General features: G+C 37.9%; 1 protein-coding gene across 10 annotated transcripts in view; it reads left to right on the top strand.

Moving 5' to 3' along the window:
* The window catches only part of THADA (THADA armadillo repeat containing), a 150,303-nt gene that overhangs the window by 91,633 nt on the left and 42,052 nt on the right, over positions 1 to 16,618 (top strand). For all 10 annotated transcript variants that reach the window (XR_010079393.1, XR_010079392.1, XM_063390782.1 and 7 more), the window contains one exon: positions 13,849 to 13,934. Coding sequence is in view for 8 of the 10 variants with exons in the window: in XM_063390782.1 (XP_063246852.1) it covers positions 13,849 to 13,934 (86 nt within the window). In the remaining 2 variants the exon portion in view is untranslated. Of the gene's footprint in view, positions 1 to 13,848; positions 13,935 to 16,618 lie in introns of those variants that run through there.

Raw genomic sequence — 16,618 nt, 5'->3', positions numbered from 1 at the left:
TTTCTCTCTCTCTTTCTCTCTTTCTCTCTCTTTCTCTCTCTTTCTCTTTCTCTCTCTTTCTCTTTCTCTCTCTTTCTTTCTCTTTCTCTCTCTTTCTCTTTCTCTCTCTCTCTTTCTCTCTCTCTCTTTTTCTTGCTTTCTTGCTTTCTTGCTTTCTTGCTTTCTCGCTCTCTCTTTCTCTCTCTTCCACTTTCAATCTTTCTTTCCCTCTTTCCTTCTCTACTTTATCTCAGTAATTGCTTATGAGAATTTCTACCCAAAAGTCTAAAGGAATTTCTACCCAAAATTCTAAAGGAATCAGTTGTGAACAAAGAGTACAGATCCTTGCAGATAAATACTGGGAATACCCCACATTTTGCACTGTGGTTTGAGGCCACCAGTGCAGTTAGTGTGGACCTCTGATAAAACCCAAGTAATTTTCTGATCATCAAAACCAAAATCCTTAGAGGTTTGGCGAAGAGGGATGTCTAGTGGGTGGGGGAAATCTGTCAGTGTTAACTGAGTTGGGGTAATGAAGATAGAGTTGATCTTTGCCAGTTACAGAAGTATTTGCTCAAAGAGTGAGAGTGATGAAATGGCAGATAAAACTTGGTGCAAATAATTGGAAAATGGTGCTCATGAGCAAAGTCTGACTTTATCTGGGGAAAGATTCATTGACTGAGCAGATTTTTTGTTTGAGAAAAGTTACTCTTGTTCTTGGTAATGCACAATAGGGGAGGGGCCAAATAGCATAAACAGAATGAAGAAAAACACAGAAAACCCATCTGTGTTTGTGTATTAATCTGTGTTGTATATTTAAATATTGTGTAAATCCCAAAGAACATACAGTAGGAATCAGAAGCAGTATAAAGACTGACAAGTATAGAACAGTTTCTACTTGGGAACTGATTAAATAGGCTGAGATTATTTTTTTTAATCATGGAAAAAGGACAACTGAGGGATGTGAAATATGAGTCACATAGAAAGGGACAGGAAATTAGCATTCTGTCCAAGGTGGCAGATGTAAAAGAAACAAACTAATGAAGTTTTTAATGAAATTTCAATTTGGCCATGGAACTCTGTGATATAAGATAGTCTTGGTTTTAAAGCTGTCTGAATTTTTAAACAACGAGTTTAATGGAGTCATAGAAGGAAAGTCCAGTGAGGTTACTGAGTATGTAGACATCACAACTGGCTCAAGAAATTCTTCAGCAAACTTGAGGGTTGAGACAGAGGTTTTGGCAAGTGTCACTTTGTTATGTTTCCATTTCCTGTGCATCTGCTCTTTGCCCCAACTGGAGACATCATGGTGGATTTGGTGGACCTTTTCACTTGAATCAGTGTAAGCATTTTTAAGTGTTTAATGAGAATGTCACTTTGCTTAACTAAATTAAATTCACTGATACTGTTATAAAGAGTAAAAACCCAAACACTAGAGACCAAATTCAGTGGAAAGACACACATGCTAAGTAATTCAAACCTCTTTCTCTTGCAGCAAATACATAAAGGCCAGGCTTTGTTCTTTACAGATTTTAAATAAATAAAATACTTTATCCATAGTATTTTTTCAGAACTGCCCTTTTTAATACATCAGTCACTGATTGATGATTGTTTGGTTTTTAGTGAGGTTTTTTTTGTATCATTCTATTATCATCTCTGGAAATGAAAACTTCTCAGGCGCTCTCTGAGAAATTCTTGTGCACAGTCAGTAAAGGTGTTTTCCTGGAGTGAGGTGTTTGCTCTTTCACTTGCCTGTAAAAAGTCACAGCTGTATGTACTGATATTAACTCCCTGTCAGCAGCACATTTTAATTTTGTCAATTTTTTGTAGCCTCCTTGTCATAGTTCTCCACAATGCAGTTAATGCTATAGATAAAGGATTTTAGAATGTCTTTCTTCCCAGAGAGTAAAATTTTGTATTACGACCATGCAGCCTTGCAACACTAACTTAAAGCATGAGGATTTTAATGGAGGGAAACTATTTTTGCAAATTTCTATTGTACTTTATCATTCTTGCACACTTTGAGCTAAAGTTTCCTTCCGTCCATCCATCTGTCCATCTTGCCCTCTGTAACTTCCTTAACTTTTGCTTGAGGTAAATGTAATCAGTGTGGTGTCATTCGAAAAAAAGCAAAGGAAAAAGCCTCCAAAAAGCAACCCAAACAGACAAAGATATTGAAGTGGTATTTTCTGGTGTTTTTAGTGTCCCACATTCAGTGTGCAGCTTTACTGTTAGCAGTTGACTGGGTGAAGGTGAACAACTGCTCTGTTATCAACTGTGGAGTATGAGGGTCTTGTTCTTGCTTTTTCTTTTTCTTGTTTTAAAGGAATTTCAGAAGGTTGCATGGCAGCTGAGTTGGGAAACTTAGCGTCTGTGTGGGTTTTTGGATGTTGTGAGAGCCTGTTAGGAAATCAGCACTTTATTCTTGCCCTGTTGTTAGACTTCGTGGTATGCATCTGCTGCTGTCAGAGAGGGTGATGGCTGGCTGGATCCTCAGTCATGTACAGGCATTCTTACCTTATTTCTGTTCAAAGAGAATGAGCACCACAGAGAGAAGTTAATGGATCCCCATCTGGTTTTTCTGCCTTTTTCATAAGGAGATAATTTACCATGTCACTGATACTGCAGGGCAGAAACTATTTGAAAAGAGCTTATAAGGGGCACTCACTATTAATCTTAAATGGTTAAAAAAAGTTAGCAGGAAGGTGGTTTGTGAATCTGGGGAATTATTTCCAAACATCAATTTTCAATCACATTTCTGTGCTAGTTCTGTAAAGTTCTTGCTGGTGTTCTTTCAACTATGTACTTCCTTTGTACTATGGAACAAACTTCTCCGAGAATCTTAAATTACAAAACTTTGGATTGCATATGTAGTTCTTAAAAATGAGGCTTAGTCTCGTGTGTGTATTTGGAAGAAAGATTGTCGTTCTTCAGTGGTTTCCTGAACTGCATGGGTTGGTTTTTTTTTCGTTTGGGTTTTGGTTTTAGGGTATTCTTTGCCTTTTCAGGGCCAGAATGTAATTTCTTTTCATCAGAATTTATTGGTGTAGAATAGCTCAAGATTCTATTCCACATTCCATGTAATATACTAATCTCTTTTATCTCTTTTTTTCTTCTCCATACTACAACCTGATTTTCGTTTAGAGAATAAAATAATGGGTCACATTCCCCAAACTGAATTTCATAAAGCATTCACTTTTTTAACTGGTATTTTCTGTCTGTTGTGAAGGCAGACTTCTCATACTGATGGAACATAGTTGCTTTTCTCCTTGGTTTTTTTTACATCTTTAAAACATTAAGTTTTCTGTGTATTCAGAACCAGTATTTTCATTTTTGATGTTTTGAATGAGACCTGCCTTCTGTCCACTTCTCAGGGTGATGGTTGAATCTTTTGTCTTTAACTGTGTGTTTTACATTTCGCTTGGTGTTTTTTGTTTTGGAATATACCTGTTTGTTAGTCTAAAGTGGCTTAATAATGTTACTGCTTTCCTTCACCTTCACACCAGTGTTAGTTTACTGTGTTTTTTGCAAATGTGGGAGATACAGGGTGTTTGAGAAGAACAGAAATTAAAAATTATATAAAATCTGCTTTGTCAGAGAACTTAGGTGATGAAATGAAGTGAGGTAAATTAGTCTGATGAAAGCTTTAAAAGATGATCAGTTTATCAAGTTAAATCTTTGAAAGAGTTCAAAGCTCTGTCATATGAATAAATTTTTTTTAAAAGGTAGTTTTTAGCTCAGCTGCATACCAAGGAGTTACAAGACTAACTCTGGCTGCCTTCTGCTTCATAAATAGAGAACGCTAGAAGAGCAGCCTTTGGATTTAGTAATGTGTTGTACAGAAGCCCCAGAAGTATCTCTCTTGTTTAATTTGTAGTCTTTGGCATGACAAAGTATTGGTATTGGAAAATTTGAGGAATCATGTCATCGCATGGCTTTGCTGTAGGATGCTGCTTTTCAGTGCTTTGAGTTGTTTTTTTTTTTTTTTTTTCCGCCTTCCTACTTACTGGAGACCACAGGAGGGGGAAAAGACTTTGAGATTCTGCCAGAAATCAAAGAACACACTCTGCTGACCTCTAGCCATGTGCCATTTCTTAGCTAAGAGCTTATCTGCACTGGGAGAGTTCACTTCTAAGAAGGTGGCTCTCTTGAAACCAACTTGGGGAACTTGTGGGGAACAACCTTGTATAAAACCAGTTGGCTTTGTGTTTTGCAAGGAGTCTCTGGTTCGTCTGGAAAGGGCCACCTGCAGTGTTTTTATAACCCAAACAACCCGTGCTCTGCAGTGCTGCTGCTTTCAGCTCTCTGCTTTGTGGTTGGCACTGTTAAAAATACAAATAGGTCCTGCACAAGATTCAAGCTCACACAACAAATAAGATTCAAAAGTTATTTTAGGCACAGGCTCAAAACGAGGTTCACTGTTTGCTGAGATACGTGCTGCTTGGTTTTTCCCCGGCTGACTCTCCGATGATCCAGCTATGGCTGCTTTGAATGAGGAAAATCTCGTCAGTATTTTATAGCCCTATGAAGTATGGTGACTTGCCAAGTTTTGATGGCCATGGCACTCTGTCAAACCTATTGTATCCCTTTTTGCCCTCCGCTTTTGGCAGCACTGGAGGAACTTTACATGAGGCATTTAGACCATCTGTGTAGAGAGCAAGAATGTGGCCTCTTTGTGGTTTCAGGACTTCATGGCTCAGACTGTAACCTAAATATGCCTTTATTCTCGTTGCCTCTCAGGAGTGACAGGGGTAACTTCTAGTGAGCAGACTATTACAGACAAAACAGGGGCACAAGCAGGTATACCTAGACAGAGGTGCAACATGTCCGTGGCTCTCTGCAGCTTAGCAAGCAGCTGCTGTGTGGTTTTTCAAGTGGTCCTTATTTGGAAATTAGAAAGGACTTTTATACTTTCAAAACAGCAAGAAGTGGGGAGAATGTGAGGTTATCCTCCTTGGCAGAGGGAGAAGTCCTTCTCTTCTTTTAGTACTTTTGCCTCTTCTTCTTGCACCATATCAAGATGAACCTTCTTGTCCTTCCGGGGCCATATCTGCACTTGCATCTCCCTGTTTTCTGATTTTTCAACTTTTTCATTTCTGTCTTTAAGACCTACACATTGAGAAGTGCAGTTAATTACCATTCTTTTTTAGTGGTCTGTATGTGCTGTACGGCCAAGTTCAAAAGTTGAAAATAGTTTTAATTATTGAGCCTTTCTCTGCAGAAAATAATATACCAGGTTTCAAATTGAAAACTTAACTTTCTGTCAGCTGGAGCAATAATTCATGTGTTTACCCTTGCACACACAAAACGTGAAGGAAAATTTTTGTTGTCCTGTTCCAGCTGAAAATGAAGTGTACCCAGTATGAACAGCTCACAGAATCACAGAATATGCTGAGTTGGAAAGGGACCCACAAGGATCATCGAGTCCGACTCCTAGTGCTGCACAGGCCATCCCCAAGAGTCACACCATGTGCCTGAGAGCATTGTCCAAACACTTCTTGAACTCTGTCTGGCTTAGTGCTGACTCACCAGTAATTTGTTAATCTGCACATTCTAACCCATGGGCCTTGTTTAGCCTCGTTTGTCTTTGTTTTTGAGAACAGTCATAGCATGTCATTGCTCATAAATGTATTCCTGGAGGCCTTAATTTAAATCTTACGTGCTTTTAGCAGGCTAATTTAGGTTTCTGTGCTGCTCCAAGTCTACTCTTTCACCAGTTTTGATAACACTATCCTTAACATGGCTACAGACTGTTTATTTAGGCTGTTGGTGATTGCTTGTTTTGGAACAACCACTTTGGGTATCAGTGGAGATGTTGGGACTTCAGGCTGAAGTTAAGGATGTACTTTGCATAAGATAAAGTAGTGTTTGACTCTGGTTCACAGGTATATTCCTAACTTAAATAGGAGCATTCCAGGAATATTAAGTTTTAGATAGGGTTGTTTAAATTGTTCCCTCCAGTAGTGCAACATTTGGAGTAGGCAGGAACAATGTACAATTACAGATTTTGGACATAAATCCTCACTTATATCTTATATTGAAAATGCTTTTCAATAAATAAACATAACAGTTTTCATAGCTTTTTCTTCATAAATAAGTCCCCTGATGTTAATTGTGTAAAATTCATTAAATTTGCACATGGGATTAGTTTGACGTCTTAAAATTTTTTAGGATGTTGCTCCAGAATCACATGAGGTTCTCATTAAGAGAACAGAAAAGAGGACAGCCAGGATTATTTTATCAATCAGGTATGCTAAAAACAACACCAACAAAACACAGCCTTTCAGTATCATTCACCAAGAACAGCTGGAGCACAAATTAATTTTTCTTAATAGCTGAAACTCAGGATGTTATTGGTGGTATCACAATGAAAAAATAATTTGTGCAGCTTCTTTTTGAAGCAATAAATTTTCTCTCTTTACCAGGGAAACTAATAACAACATAATAGTCTGGCTTTGAGGGTGATAGAAGAACTTAAATCACCAGACTACCAACTCCCTGTGGAGACAATGCCTGCTCTAATGCTGGATGAGCTGTCCCTATAGAATGGGCAAGTGAGGGGACTGTGCACATGTTAATTACCCAGAGGAGATCTCAACGGCACCAAGTACAAGCAGATGCACTTTTACTAATGTTTGAATTTCTGTATCTATGCGGGTGTTCCTGCTCTTCCAGGAACTCAGCAAGGTTTACTTGGTAGTGCAGGCTTCATGATTACTTTTTTAAATGCTTTCCATTAAATGTAGGTCTGTTGGCTGTGATGTTCATTGATGTGCTGGTTTTGTATTACATGGTTAAAAATGCTATGGACAAAGTTTAATAATTAAATCCATTATTAATGTCTCCTTAAGAAGACAAGAGGAAGGCCATGCATGTTGATTCAGTGCTACAGATGTGGGCTCTGAGAGAAAATAGATTAAAATATGAATGCTGCCCTCTAAACAAATGCACCCCCCAAAACCTCAGTCTTTAGTATACTGCAGAATTTGAAAGCTAATAACCAAAACAACAGGAGGAGATTTAATCTTTCAATCAGGCGCTCGCTGTATGTGTAGGAGTGATTTCCATAAGCTTTGTCGCCTCCATAAATGACAGCCGATCCTTTACCAGATCACGCTGCAGGTGAAATGTGGTCAGTATACAAAGCCAGCTTGGCCTGGTTCATCAGCAACCCTCCAAGGATAGAGCTCCCCACGGACAGCCCTCGAGGATTATGTAAAGTTGACTGTATCAAGACTCGAGACATCACTTTTTGATGCGTTTAGAAGATGTTTTAGCTGACACAATGGCAGGTCACATATCAGAAGAATCTGGCCACCAGAAGTAGGAATACTTTTGGAGATTTGCCTTCTTCAGCCAGGAGTATGCTGGGAGTTGACAGAGAGGGAAAGTTAGACTATAAAACCCAAAATTTAGTTGCTGGTGTGCCAGCCACAAAAGCTGAGATTATGAAGACAAAGGCACAGTGGGAAACTCATAATAGGAAGTTGCACAGATCCCATCCCCAAGTACCAGCTATGATGTATTCAACTTAAGCAAAATTCTTTCCTGTGTTTATGTAGAACTAAGGATGAAATTCCAGCCTCAAATGATCATAAAATTTTGACTTATCAGAAATGTTTATGAAGTTCAGAAATACAAAAATTTGTGCAATTGCATATTGTGCATTAACTTGAATTTGATGTTCAGGAAATAAATTCTATCTATATCTCAGAATCAAAAACTGTATGTAACACTGGTGGCTAGAAAGTAGAAGAATTTGGAGTTTAAATTCATCAGCAGCAAGCTGATCTATTTTCTGACAGCTAAAATAGAAATTTCTTTGACAATAACATGTTATTTACACAGAAGAATAGTGCAGTGTTTAGTAATTACAGTGTTTCTTTTAATATGGAAGTTTTTCTAAAATGATATTGATAAGTTTAATCGTAAGAACAGGTCTTCCTTCCAGGAACTTTAGTCCTTTTCAGCCTTTCCAAAGACTCCAGAAACATACAGCATTAAAGTAAGAGTGACTTTTTCACTGAAGACCAGAGAGGCAGTAGGTAGTCCATTTATTTAATTGATCACTTTGAAAATTGAAATGAAAACAGTCATGCAAGTCATTAAGATGAATCTCTTCTTGTTCACAAGGTAGCTGTGAATTGACCTTTGAAGGGGCTGCCATTGTAATCTTGCCAGCTCTGGTGTCTTCACCCTGATACTTAAGAGTGTGTTGAGATGTTTTTGGACAAAATTCAAAGATTTGTAGATGACTTTGTAAGCTCTATAATTTTGACTAAAGTTCTACATCAGCTTGATTCGTTAACCAAATCTTGTCATCAATTTTTACAGTTTGGAGCTGAGATTAACCAATCTCCATCCAATTAACCATTCACAAGAGATATTATGGATTTTTATTTAAGAGACATTAATTGTCACGTTGCATTTGAAATTTCTTAATGTTCATTGAGAGTTTGAAGAAATATGCTTTGATTTTTATGTTGTTGAATTTTTAGTAAATATTGTAAGTTGCTGTATATTAAATAGTGCTTGTTCTGCTAATAGTTTTCCAACATCTGTTTCCTAATGAGGAAAAATATGAGCAAAATAAACCACCTCTTTGGAAAACATTGAATTTTTAGAATAACCAAAAGCTAATGCAATAAACATTAACACGAACCGCTTTGATTTCATAATCACTAGCTTGTATCTGTCTTATTTATGTAACAAATGTAATAAATTAATGTTGCAGTTGTTGTTGCTCATCTTGAAGTGAGGTGGAAAAAGAGGAATGATCCACGACAAAATAGCTGTCAGCTTCTTAAGTCATCTGTCATTGAAAACTGGGGGTTTGGGAAGATAATGAGAATCTGCAGAAGTTGTGCATCAGAATTCTTTAGTACTTGCTATAAAGGGCTGTTACCATCCTGCCTTTATTACTGAAATCCTCGATGGTTATAAATGGTGTCCTTTAATAAGCAGAAATGCTGTTTAAGAGCCTCTGCAAACCTTACTGATTACAGAAGCAAGAGATTGTCTTTTGGCCTCAATTCTGTCAGAACACTGGGAAAATGTGTGAGCTTTCCATGTTCTTTGCTCCTTGTTGTTTCTCTTGGAAAAGAAGATAATTTGCTCGTAATTCATTAATGTTGATCTTGTTTAAACTAAACACTAATAAAGGAGAAACTTAATTTTAAAAGTTAAGCCATGTGTTCCTGATAGAGTTGAAGCAATGAGGTTGTGGGAGCCAAGTACACAGGAGGTCTGTGACCATATATTGCTGATTTCTTCAATAAATGCCAGTTTGGTTTGTGTTAGATCTGCCATCCAAAGTAAGCAAACCAGTGACTGCCTCAAATTCAGCATGACTTAACTATAAAAGGTGAATCAAACATTTTAAAGATAATATTTGTAAAGCTCCAAGCTGTGAGAGTCTAGGATTGATTTCAGTTGCATAGACCTGAGCTGCAGTCAGTGGTGCTTAGTGGAGGTAAAGACAGAGCAGAAATCAAAGCAGCCCTACTGCTACTGTGGGTAGTCAAAGCCAGCTGGAGCAAACCCCAGTGTTGCACATGGAGCTTCTGAACCTGCCCAGTCTGATTTACATCTCCAGAGAGGGGATATCTCCTGAAGGGTATGCTTCCTCATTTATCTACCAGGCAGTTCCTTGTGGAAAACAAATAGCTCTTTGTTGCTCTGGTCATATAATATTCTGTAAGTGCTTACCCTAGGCTCTTCAAAGGCCTGTGAATGGGAGCCTGTCAATTTTAACGGACTCTTTAGCTCCATTAACTTTTTTCTTTGAAAAAAAGTCCCTGGACTCTTGATGGCTAACAAAAGGTTTCCTCCTGCAAGTGTCTTGAAATCTTTTTTAATTTTATATTCTCCTGCCAGAGTTGAAAATGCAATTGCAAAGAAGTCTGTCTATTCTATCTCCAATTACTTGTTCAGCATTAATGACAAGAAGTTGAGTAGGTTTGGAAGACTCTTATTTTCAGGATCTGTTCCAGAAATCTGCTATGAAGTGTCAGTGGTATGCAAACTGACACCTGTGTTTTCAGATTTTCTTCTGTTCAGCCAGGCCTACCTAAAATAGTAAAAAAAAAAAAGACACTTATTTCCATCATAGTGAAGATACTGTTAGGCTAGAGCTTTGGGCCATTACAAAAAAAAAAAAAAAAAAGAGTGTAAACTCTTAAAAATCTTCAGTCCCTTGAACTTTTTTGACTTGTGTTCTTTCAATGACTTTGTATATTCTGCGGAGTTCTATGGTTGTAGAATCATAGAATCATCTGGGTTGAAAGGGACCTTAAAGATCACCTGGTTTCAACTCCTCTGCTGTGAGCTTGGGACACCTTCAGCCAGAAGGTTCTTCAGAGCTGCATCCAGGCTGGCCTTGAACCACCTCCAGGGATGTGGCATAACAGCTCTGGGCAACCTATTCCAGTGCCTCATCACCCTCACAGCAAAGGATTTCTTTTTAATATATGATCTAAGCCTGCTCTCGTTCAGCTTGAATCCATTCCCCCTTGTTCTGTCACTATAGGCTCTTGTAAAGTCTCTGTATCTTGCAGGCTCCTTTTAGGTACTGGAAGGGTGCAGTCTTTTTGAAGCTGAACAATCCCAATTCTCTTAGCCTGTCCTCTTAGGATGATCTGGTAGGGACACAGCAGCTCCTCCCATCATCATTTCGTTCTCCTTGATTAAATTAGAAGTACGTTTTTTCTGTATCTTCTTGCTAAGTAGTAATCTGAAGTAGTAATCCTTTCCGTTCTTGGCTTTTGCAGGACTCTTCCTTTCAGTGCCTGGCAGGTGCAGTCTGTGATGGTGCTTGAGTTTCACATGTTACTCAGAGCAGACAGCCTTTGACCTCTCTTTGGTCAGATGTGTTGAAACATTCTGCAGTATTAGCTGTTAGTGAAACTCAATGCAGCCGTTGCCTGTGACCTGATTTTTATTTCCACCTGGACAGCCAAGCTCCAAGTGAGAGCTTTGTGAAGGAGTACTAGAAAGTGTGGGGCAAGCTCCTATGCGCAGTGAGATTCCAGGAGCAGGCTGGCTGTAAGCTCTATATCCAAACACAAAGCAACAAATTGAACTTCTGAAAATTATCATTTAAGGCATCTGGACACAGCGTGTCAGGTGGCCATTTGGTCTTTGGTGCCAGCTCTTTGACTTCCAGATGTGCTGTTGTTACACTGAACTACTGACTGGCATACACGAAGCGTTGCTTTAGTCAGGTAGGGATCTGTGCCCTGGCATCACTAGCCTGCTATTAGATGTGTAATGGTATGAACCTTGTTTTGATAGCTATTTTATATTTCTGGGTGGATATACCCTTAGATATGAGAGTCCTAACCATCTCTAGCTCTACCTCGTTCAGAGTCATATACAGTTTATCATCTCAAATGAGCATATGATCTATTTGTTTCCATTATTAACCAGGTTGGAAGGGAAATGAAAATTTTGGGGTTTTGGACAGAAAAAAGGAATGCTGTTCCACAGCTGTCTGGAGTTCCCACCTTTTGCTACTCCTGTGACTTTCTTGTTTGGAGACAGACTTCCTCAAATCTTGTTTATGAGAACATCACTTTATTGGTATTGGTGCTAAAAAGGAAACATCTTGTCCTATTCCCACTCTTGTTGCTGAAGTTCTGCACGAACAGGTCGTGTTAAATACTGTGCAGTGCATCATTGGAAATGTTCAGCTTTGTGATTTTTGGCTGTCAGATCTGTTACGTAAGTCACAGTTTGATTGTGTTCAAGACTAAGCTTTCTGCTACAGTCTGAACAACACTGAAATTTCTTGGTTTCGGAAAACTGAATTTCCTGTTGTGTCCGTCTGGCACATATGGATGAGAATTCACTAGCATCACCAGAGCAACAGAACCAGCCAAGGACAAACGTTTGGCATGTCTTATGCTGGAAAAAATCTCATTTCAGAATCAAAGCATGCATATGCACATACTTAAAAAGAAGTGGTAAGTGCTTAAAAGCTGAACTAGAATAAAAAACATGCCAGTGTTGCTGTTGCCTCTTCTTCAGTAAAAGTTGCATCAGCCATGTTTTTCCCAGGGCACAGTTTGTATGTTGGAAGTTTTCTTTCCACTGAAAACATGGAATGATAAGCAAGTCTTCCATTCTTTGAAGAAGCTGAAGTACAGTAGACCTATTAGGTCCCTCATATTGGCTGGAAACTTTTGTGGCTGCTTTCATCCATTTGTAAGAGACCTCTTGTGGTTTGTTTTTCTTCTGAGCCTTTGACTGATCAGTCTCTCTGTTTTCTCATGGATTGAGCTCCCAACTCCGTGATTGTTCCTTGGTGCTGTTTTCACACACTTTTGAGAAGAACAACTTGGGCAGCAGCTGGATGCCCAAGATACAGGAAAGATCTTTGCTTAACCAGAATGGATAGAAGTAAAGTGTGCCTAATACAACCCCTCAGAAACAGGCCATATTAAAATTGCTTTGGCTTCTTAAGGCTTTGGTTCTTGTTGATGTGCATCTTCTCAGCAGGCTGCTTTTAGTTAGCTCTTGTGCTTTAAGGCAAGTGGTAGGACACAAGCATGAAGAAGTTGGGAGATATGAACCTAGACTACCTCACTAGTAAGAAAGTGTCCAAAAGGTCTCTTTTTATGCAAAAGGAGAAAAAAAACTCTTCTAAAGAGAGATCCTGGTAGCACATATTCTACTGTGTGTTATGTGGATGCCAAATATAGTAGGCCATAAAAGAAAGCATAAGTATTTTAGGCTTCTTGCAGGGTTTATTACTGAAGGTGAGAACAATGTTTCTGGCGAAAGCTGGGGTTTTTTTAATAGGTTCATAGACTGACTCTCCATAGGCAAATACATTGGCCAAACTATGTAAGAACCTCCAGCCTTTCATTTTCATGATCTAGTCACATATCTTACTTGAAAAAGCTTTTTTTTCTTGAATTTTAAAGATGTTAGAGTTCAGAATGTTTGTTGGAACACTTTTAATTAACAATTTTTGAAAGAGTTTCAAACATCAAGATAAGCATACAAAGAACGTGCCAGATAAAATAAAAATGAAATACTGAACAGAATTAGTCATACTTCAAGCTTGTGCTGCATGATTCTGAAAGTTTTTGTTTTAGTACAAGTCCCATTGGGCTCTTTGAAATGATTTCTGTATTTTGAGCTAGATTTCCTGTTTGTTCACATTTAAGTTATATTTTTAAAAAGTTTTTATGGCTAAATATGTTTCAGTGATAGTAATATGAAGAAAAATGAAGTTGTTAACCTAATTTTATTTTTCTAATTTGAGAGAAAATAGATGTTTCTCACTTGCAAATTGAAAAGGTAGAGCAGAAGGTAGCTTTTTACCAATTTCCATTATATATACAAAATCTCAAATATCCTTGTTCGGAAAAAGAAATACCTAATTTTAAAAACATGAACACCTCTGGTCTTCATCAGAACAGTGAGAGAGCTATGGCCATGAAAAAGGTGTAGCAGGTACCTTGCAAGGGAAGTTTTTCTTTTATGAGTTGTAACAAAAAGAACTGAAGACTTTTTTGTTGATGCATTTAGTTACACACATTATCTATAAGCAAAACAGAGTCGTAGTAGCTGCTACAAGGAGCTGCTTCATCCAGTAATAATGAAATGTGTACACTGCCATTTAGTGGAATGGCTGGAGGAGGAAGGTGTTGCCACTTCTGCAGGGGAGACTGTCACTCAGAATGGACCAGGAAGTGAAGCTTAGATAACTTGGCCTAATTATTTTATATATGCAGTCTAATTTGACCAGTAGTTTATCGTCATTAATTAAAATAGACATGCCAAACTAGTTGGTTTTATTGCTGTTTCTGAGCATAAGGTTATAAGGATTTAAGCTTTAAACACTTGATTTATTTTTTTTAGGCTAAATCCTTGTTTGGTGACCAGAGCTGCCTATCTTGATGTCCTTGTGATGTTGAGTACTCACCTGGAGAAGTTTCAAAAGCAAGGTAAGTCAAATGTACTATTCTATACATTGAATTTAATATCTGTATCAATTTCTGAGCTCTGTTGAATCTGGATCAACAATAGTATATTACTTGTGCTCAAGGTATCTACTGACTCCTGGAATCCTTTAGATGCTTTGTGGAAGAAGGCCCTTTGTTCTGCTTTCTCAAGAGCTAGTCCTAGGTTTTCTTGAGGAGAAAACTGACATATGGCTCCATGTCAAGGCTTACAGTGATGATCTTGCAGTATCCCTAGTCCTAGAATGGCTAGCAACAAAAAAGATCCTCTCCATGTTCCAAAATGGTTTTTTTGATCCAAAATCCAAATCCTGGATTATTGCTACTTTAACCTTTTCAGGAAGCCACAGAAATGTTCCTTTGTGAGACACCTGAAGTAGTTTCAGAGAAAGTGTTTTCTAGTGTTTAGAAGTTTTATAAAAAACAGCTCTGAGAACTTCTTTCAGTTTCTTTTTTCATTTTGATTCTTTATCAATGGGGATTTTTTGAACGACCAATGATAACTATCAGTGGTTTTAATGTAGATTATAGTTAATAACAGTACAAAACAAGCTGTGATCAATAAGAAAAACAAAGGTATGGAGGAAGGAACACACTTTCACGTGTGCCAGTGTGTAGGCAGCTTTCAGTCAGCTGTAAGTTGCTTCCTTGTGAGCCTGTTTTGTTCATTTCTTATGAACAAGTGAGTAATAAATTACCTTGTCAGTCCAAGAAGGCAATTAATGAGTAGTTCTGTCATTTCATTAAAATTCTTAACACTGCATTTAAGTCACTGGAGCCGTTCTTTATTTCAGATAGTCATGTTGTGGGCACTGTTAATTTTAAAACAAATTCCTTTTGCTTTTTTTGCTTAGACCTATAGTTGATGTAGTTCCATTCTAATTCTAAAATTGCTATTGATGTGATTTCTTATGAATGTACAGTTCAAATGGTGGTAGTTGTTAGGAGAGCAAATTGGTGATGAAGATGTCTGAGATAAACTTCTTTAGACGGGCTGATGCAGAACTAGCCCGTGCAACAGAAGGACAGACATACAGAGTGACTGGGCAAAGGCCACATGCTCTATAGGGTGGAATGCAGCACCTTATCTAAAGCAGTTTCAATAGAATATGTGTCTAGGGATAAATTTTTTCCTGGCTCTTCACTGGCTTTTCTGGGGCTGAGCTATATCTACCATCAACAATTCTTATATTACAATATATATTTACTTATTTTTGTTATTACTGCAAAACAAAGCTTTTAAAACCCTCTCGTGCCATTGGCCTTAGTTATGGTCCTTTGCAGTATGTTAAAGACTCTAGCTGTGTATCATAACTACAAAATAGACAAAAACAACCCCCAAAGCCTCCCTCAACCATATTTCGGCTCATCACCCTTTTTACTTTTTTTAGTTTGAATACTCCTTTTTCACACTCCTTTTTAAAAGAGAGATCCTTTTAGGACTATTAATTTTTACAGTTTTAAAATCATGATCCTGTACCTCTGTTCAGCTCCTTGGTGGTATGAATCATCCTGGTTTTTCTGTTCTCTTCATCTGAAGTTTTTTTCATCTTCTGATTATTCTTGTCACTCACCCTTCAGCTCTATTTTTATATTTTCTTTTAGGAAGGAACAGCCAGTACTCCAGGGGAGGGCTCCTTGTTTTGCTTGCTTAGTGGACATTTTATTTCCTTTATCAGTCTCTTTCCTATTTCAGTTATCCTTGGGGTTTTTTTGTCTGTTCTGGTTTTTAAACTATTGCTGCACATTTGCAAAGGCTTTTACGGACCTCTCCACACCAGGAAACTCCCTTCCTTTTTTAATGCCCCTGGCTTATGAATAGCCCTTTGAGCCTGAGGGATTGCACCATGCTGTGGCTGGATTACCAACTATAGTGAATTCATTTATTTTTCAAAGCTCTTGTGAACTGTAGCAAACCTGGGTACTGTAAGGTACAATTTCTGCAGAAGGAAAGCAATTATTTTTGCAGATTCCCTCTGCTTGGGGATAGTTCATTAGTACTGTTTTACTTAAAGTTTCATTCCTACATAAGTTTAAAATTACATATTTCAAGCACTGTCTACAGAGATTAAAAACTTAGGCTGGAAGTACTGTTTTGAAAACTTGAGGATACATTTGGGACAATTTTATGTATCACAGGCAAGAAGCCCTTCTGAAAGGAGGGAGTAATGTGTTTATATTAAATAGAAACTGAGTGTCCCATGACACAGTAAGCAAAAGACTAAACTCACCAGTTAAAACTGAATGTTTTGAGTCTCCCATTTAAATGTTTTAAAGATATGATTATTAATTGAAGTGTTATACTTTTCTGATATTAAATATCTTACTCATGCGTATCTCTGGTTATGAGCCAATTTTTCTCTGTTCTAATCTTGATTTGTAAAGTTGTTTCAATGAATAAAGGGTGAGGGACAAATCCAAATAAAACTGTTTCTTGATGTGTTTATCTAAGAGGCCCCAGGAAGTGCTGTATATGAGTTCCAGGCCACAGGCTGAAACTGATTTTCATCAACAGAAATGGGAATGCAATGTAATGAGCCTGCAACTGGTTAAAATCAGACCACTTCTAATTGATTATGCCTGTCTAAAGAGGCTACAATTACAAAGAGGTTTTCAGAGTACAGCTCTGCCTAGGTCTTTCCTGCATTATGATTATTTTCTGTAAGTGA

Source organism: Prinia subflava, chromosome 2, assembly GCF_021018805.1.
Source record: "Prinia subflava isolate CZ2003 ecotype Zambia chromosome 2, Cam_Psub_1.2, whole genome shotgun sequence".
NCBI classification, from domain to species: domain Eukaryota; kingdom Metazoa; phylum Chordata; class Aves; order Passeriformes; family Cisticolidae; genus Prinia; species Prinia subflava.
The sequence above is the reverse complement of the archived record's forward strand: the minus strand, read 5'-3'. Positions and strand labels throughout refer to the sequence as shown.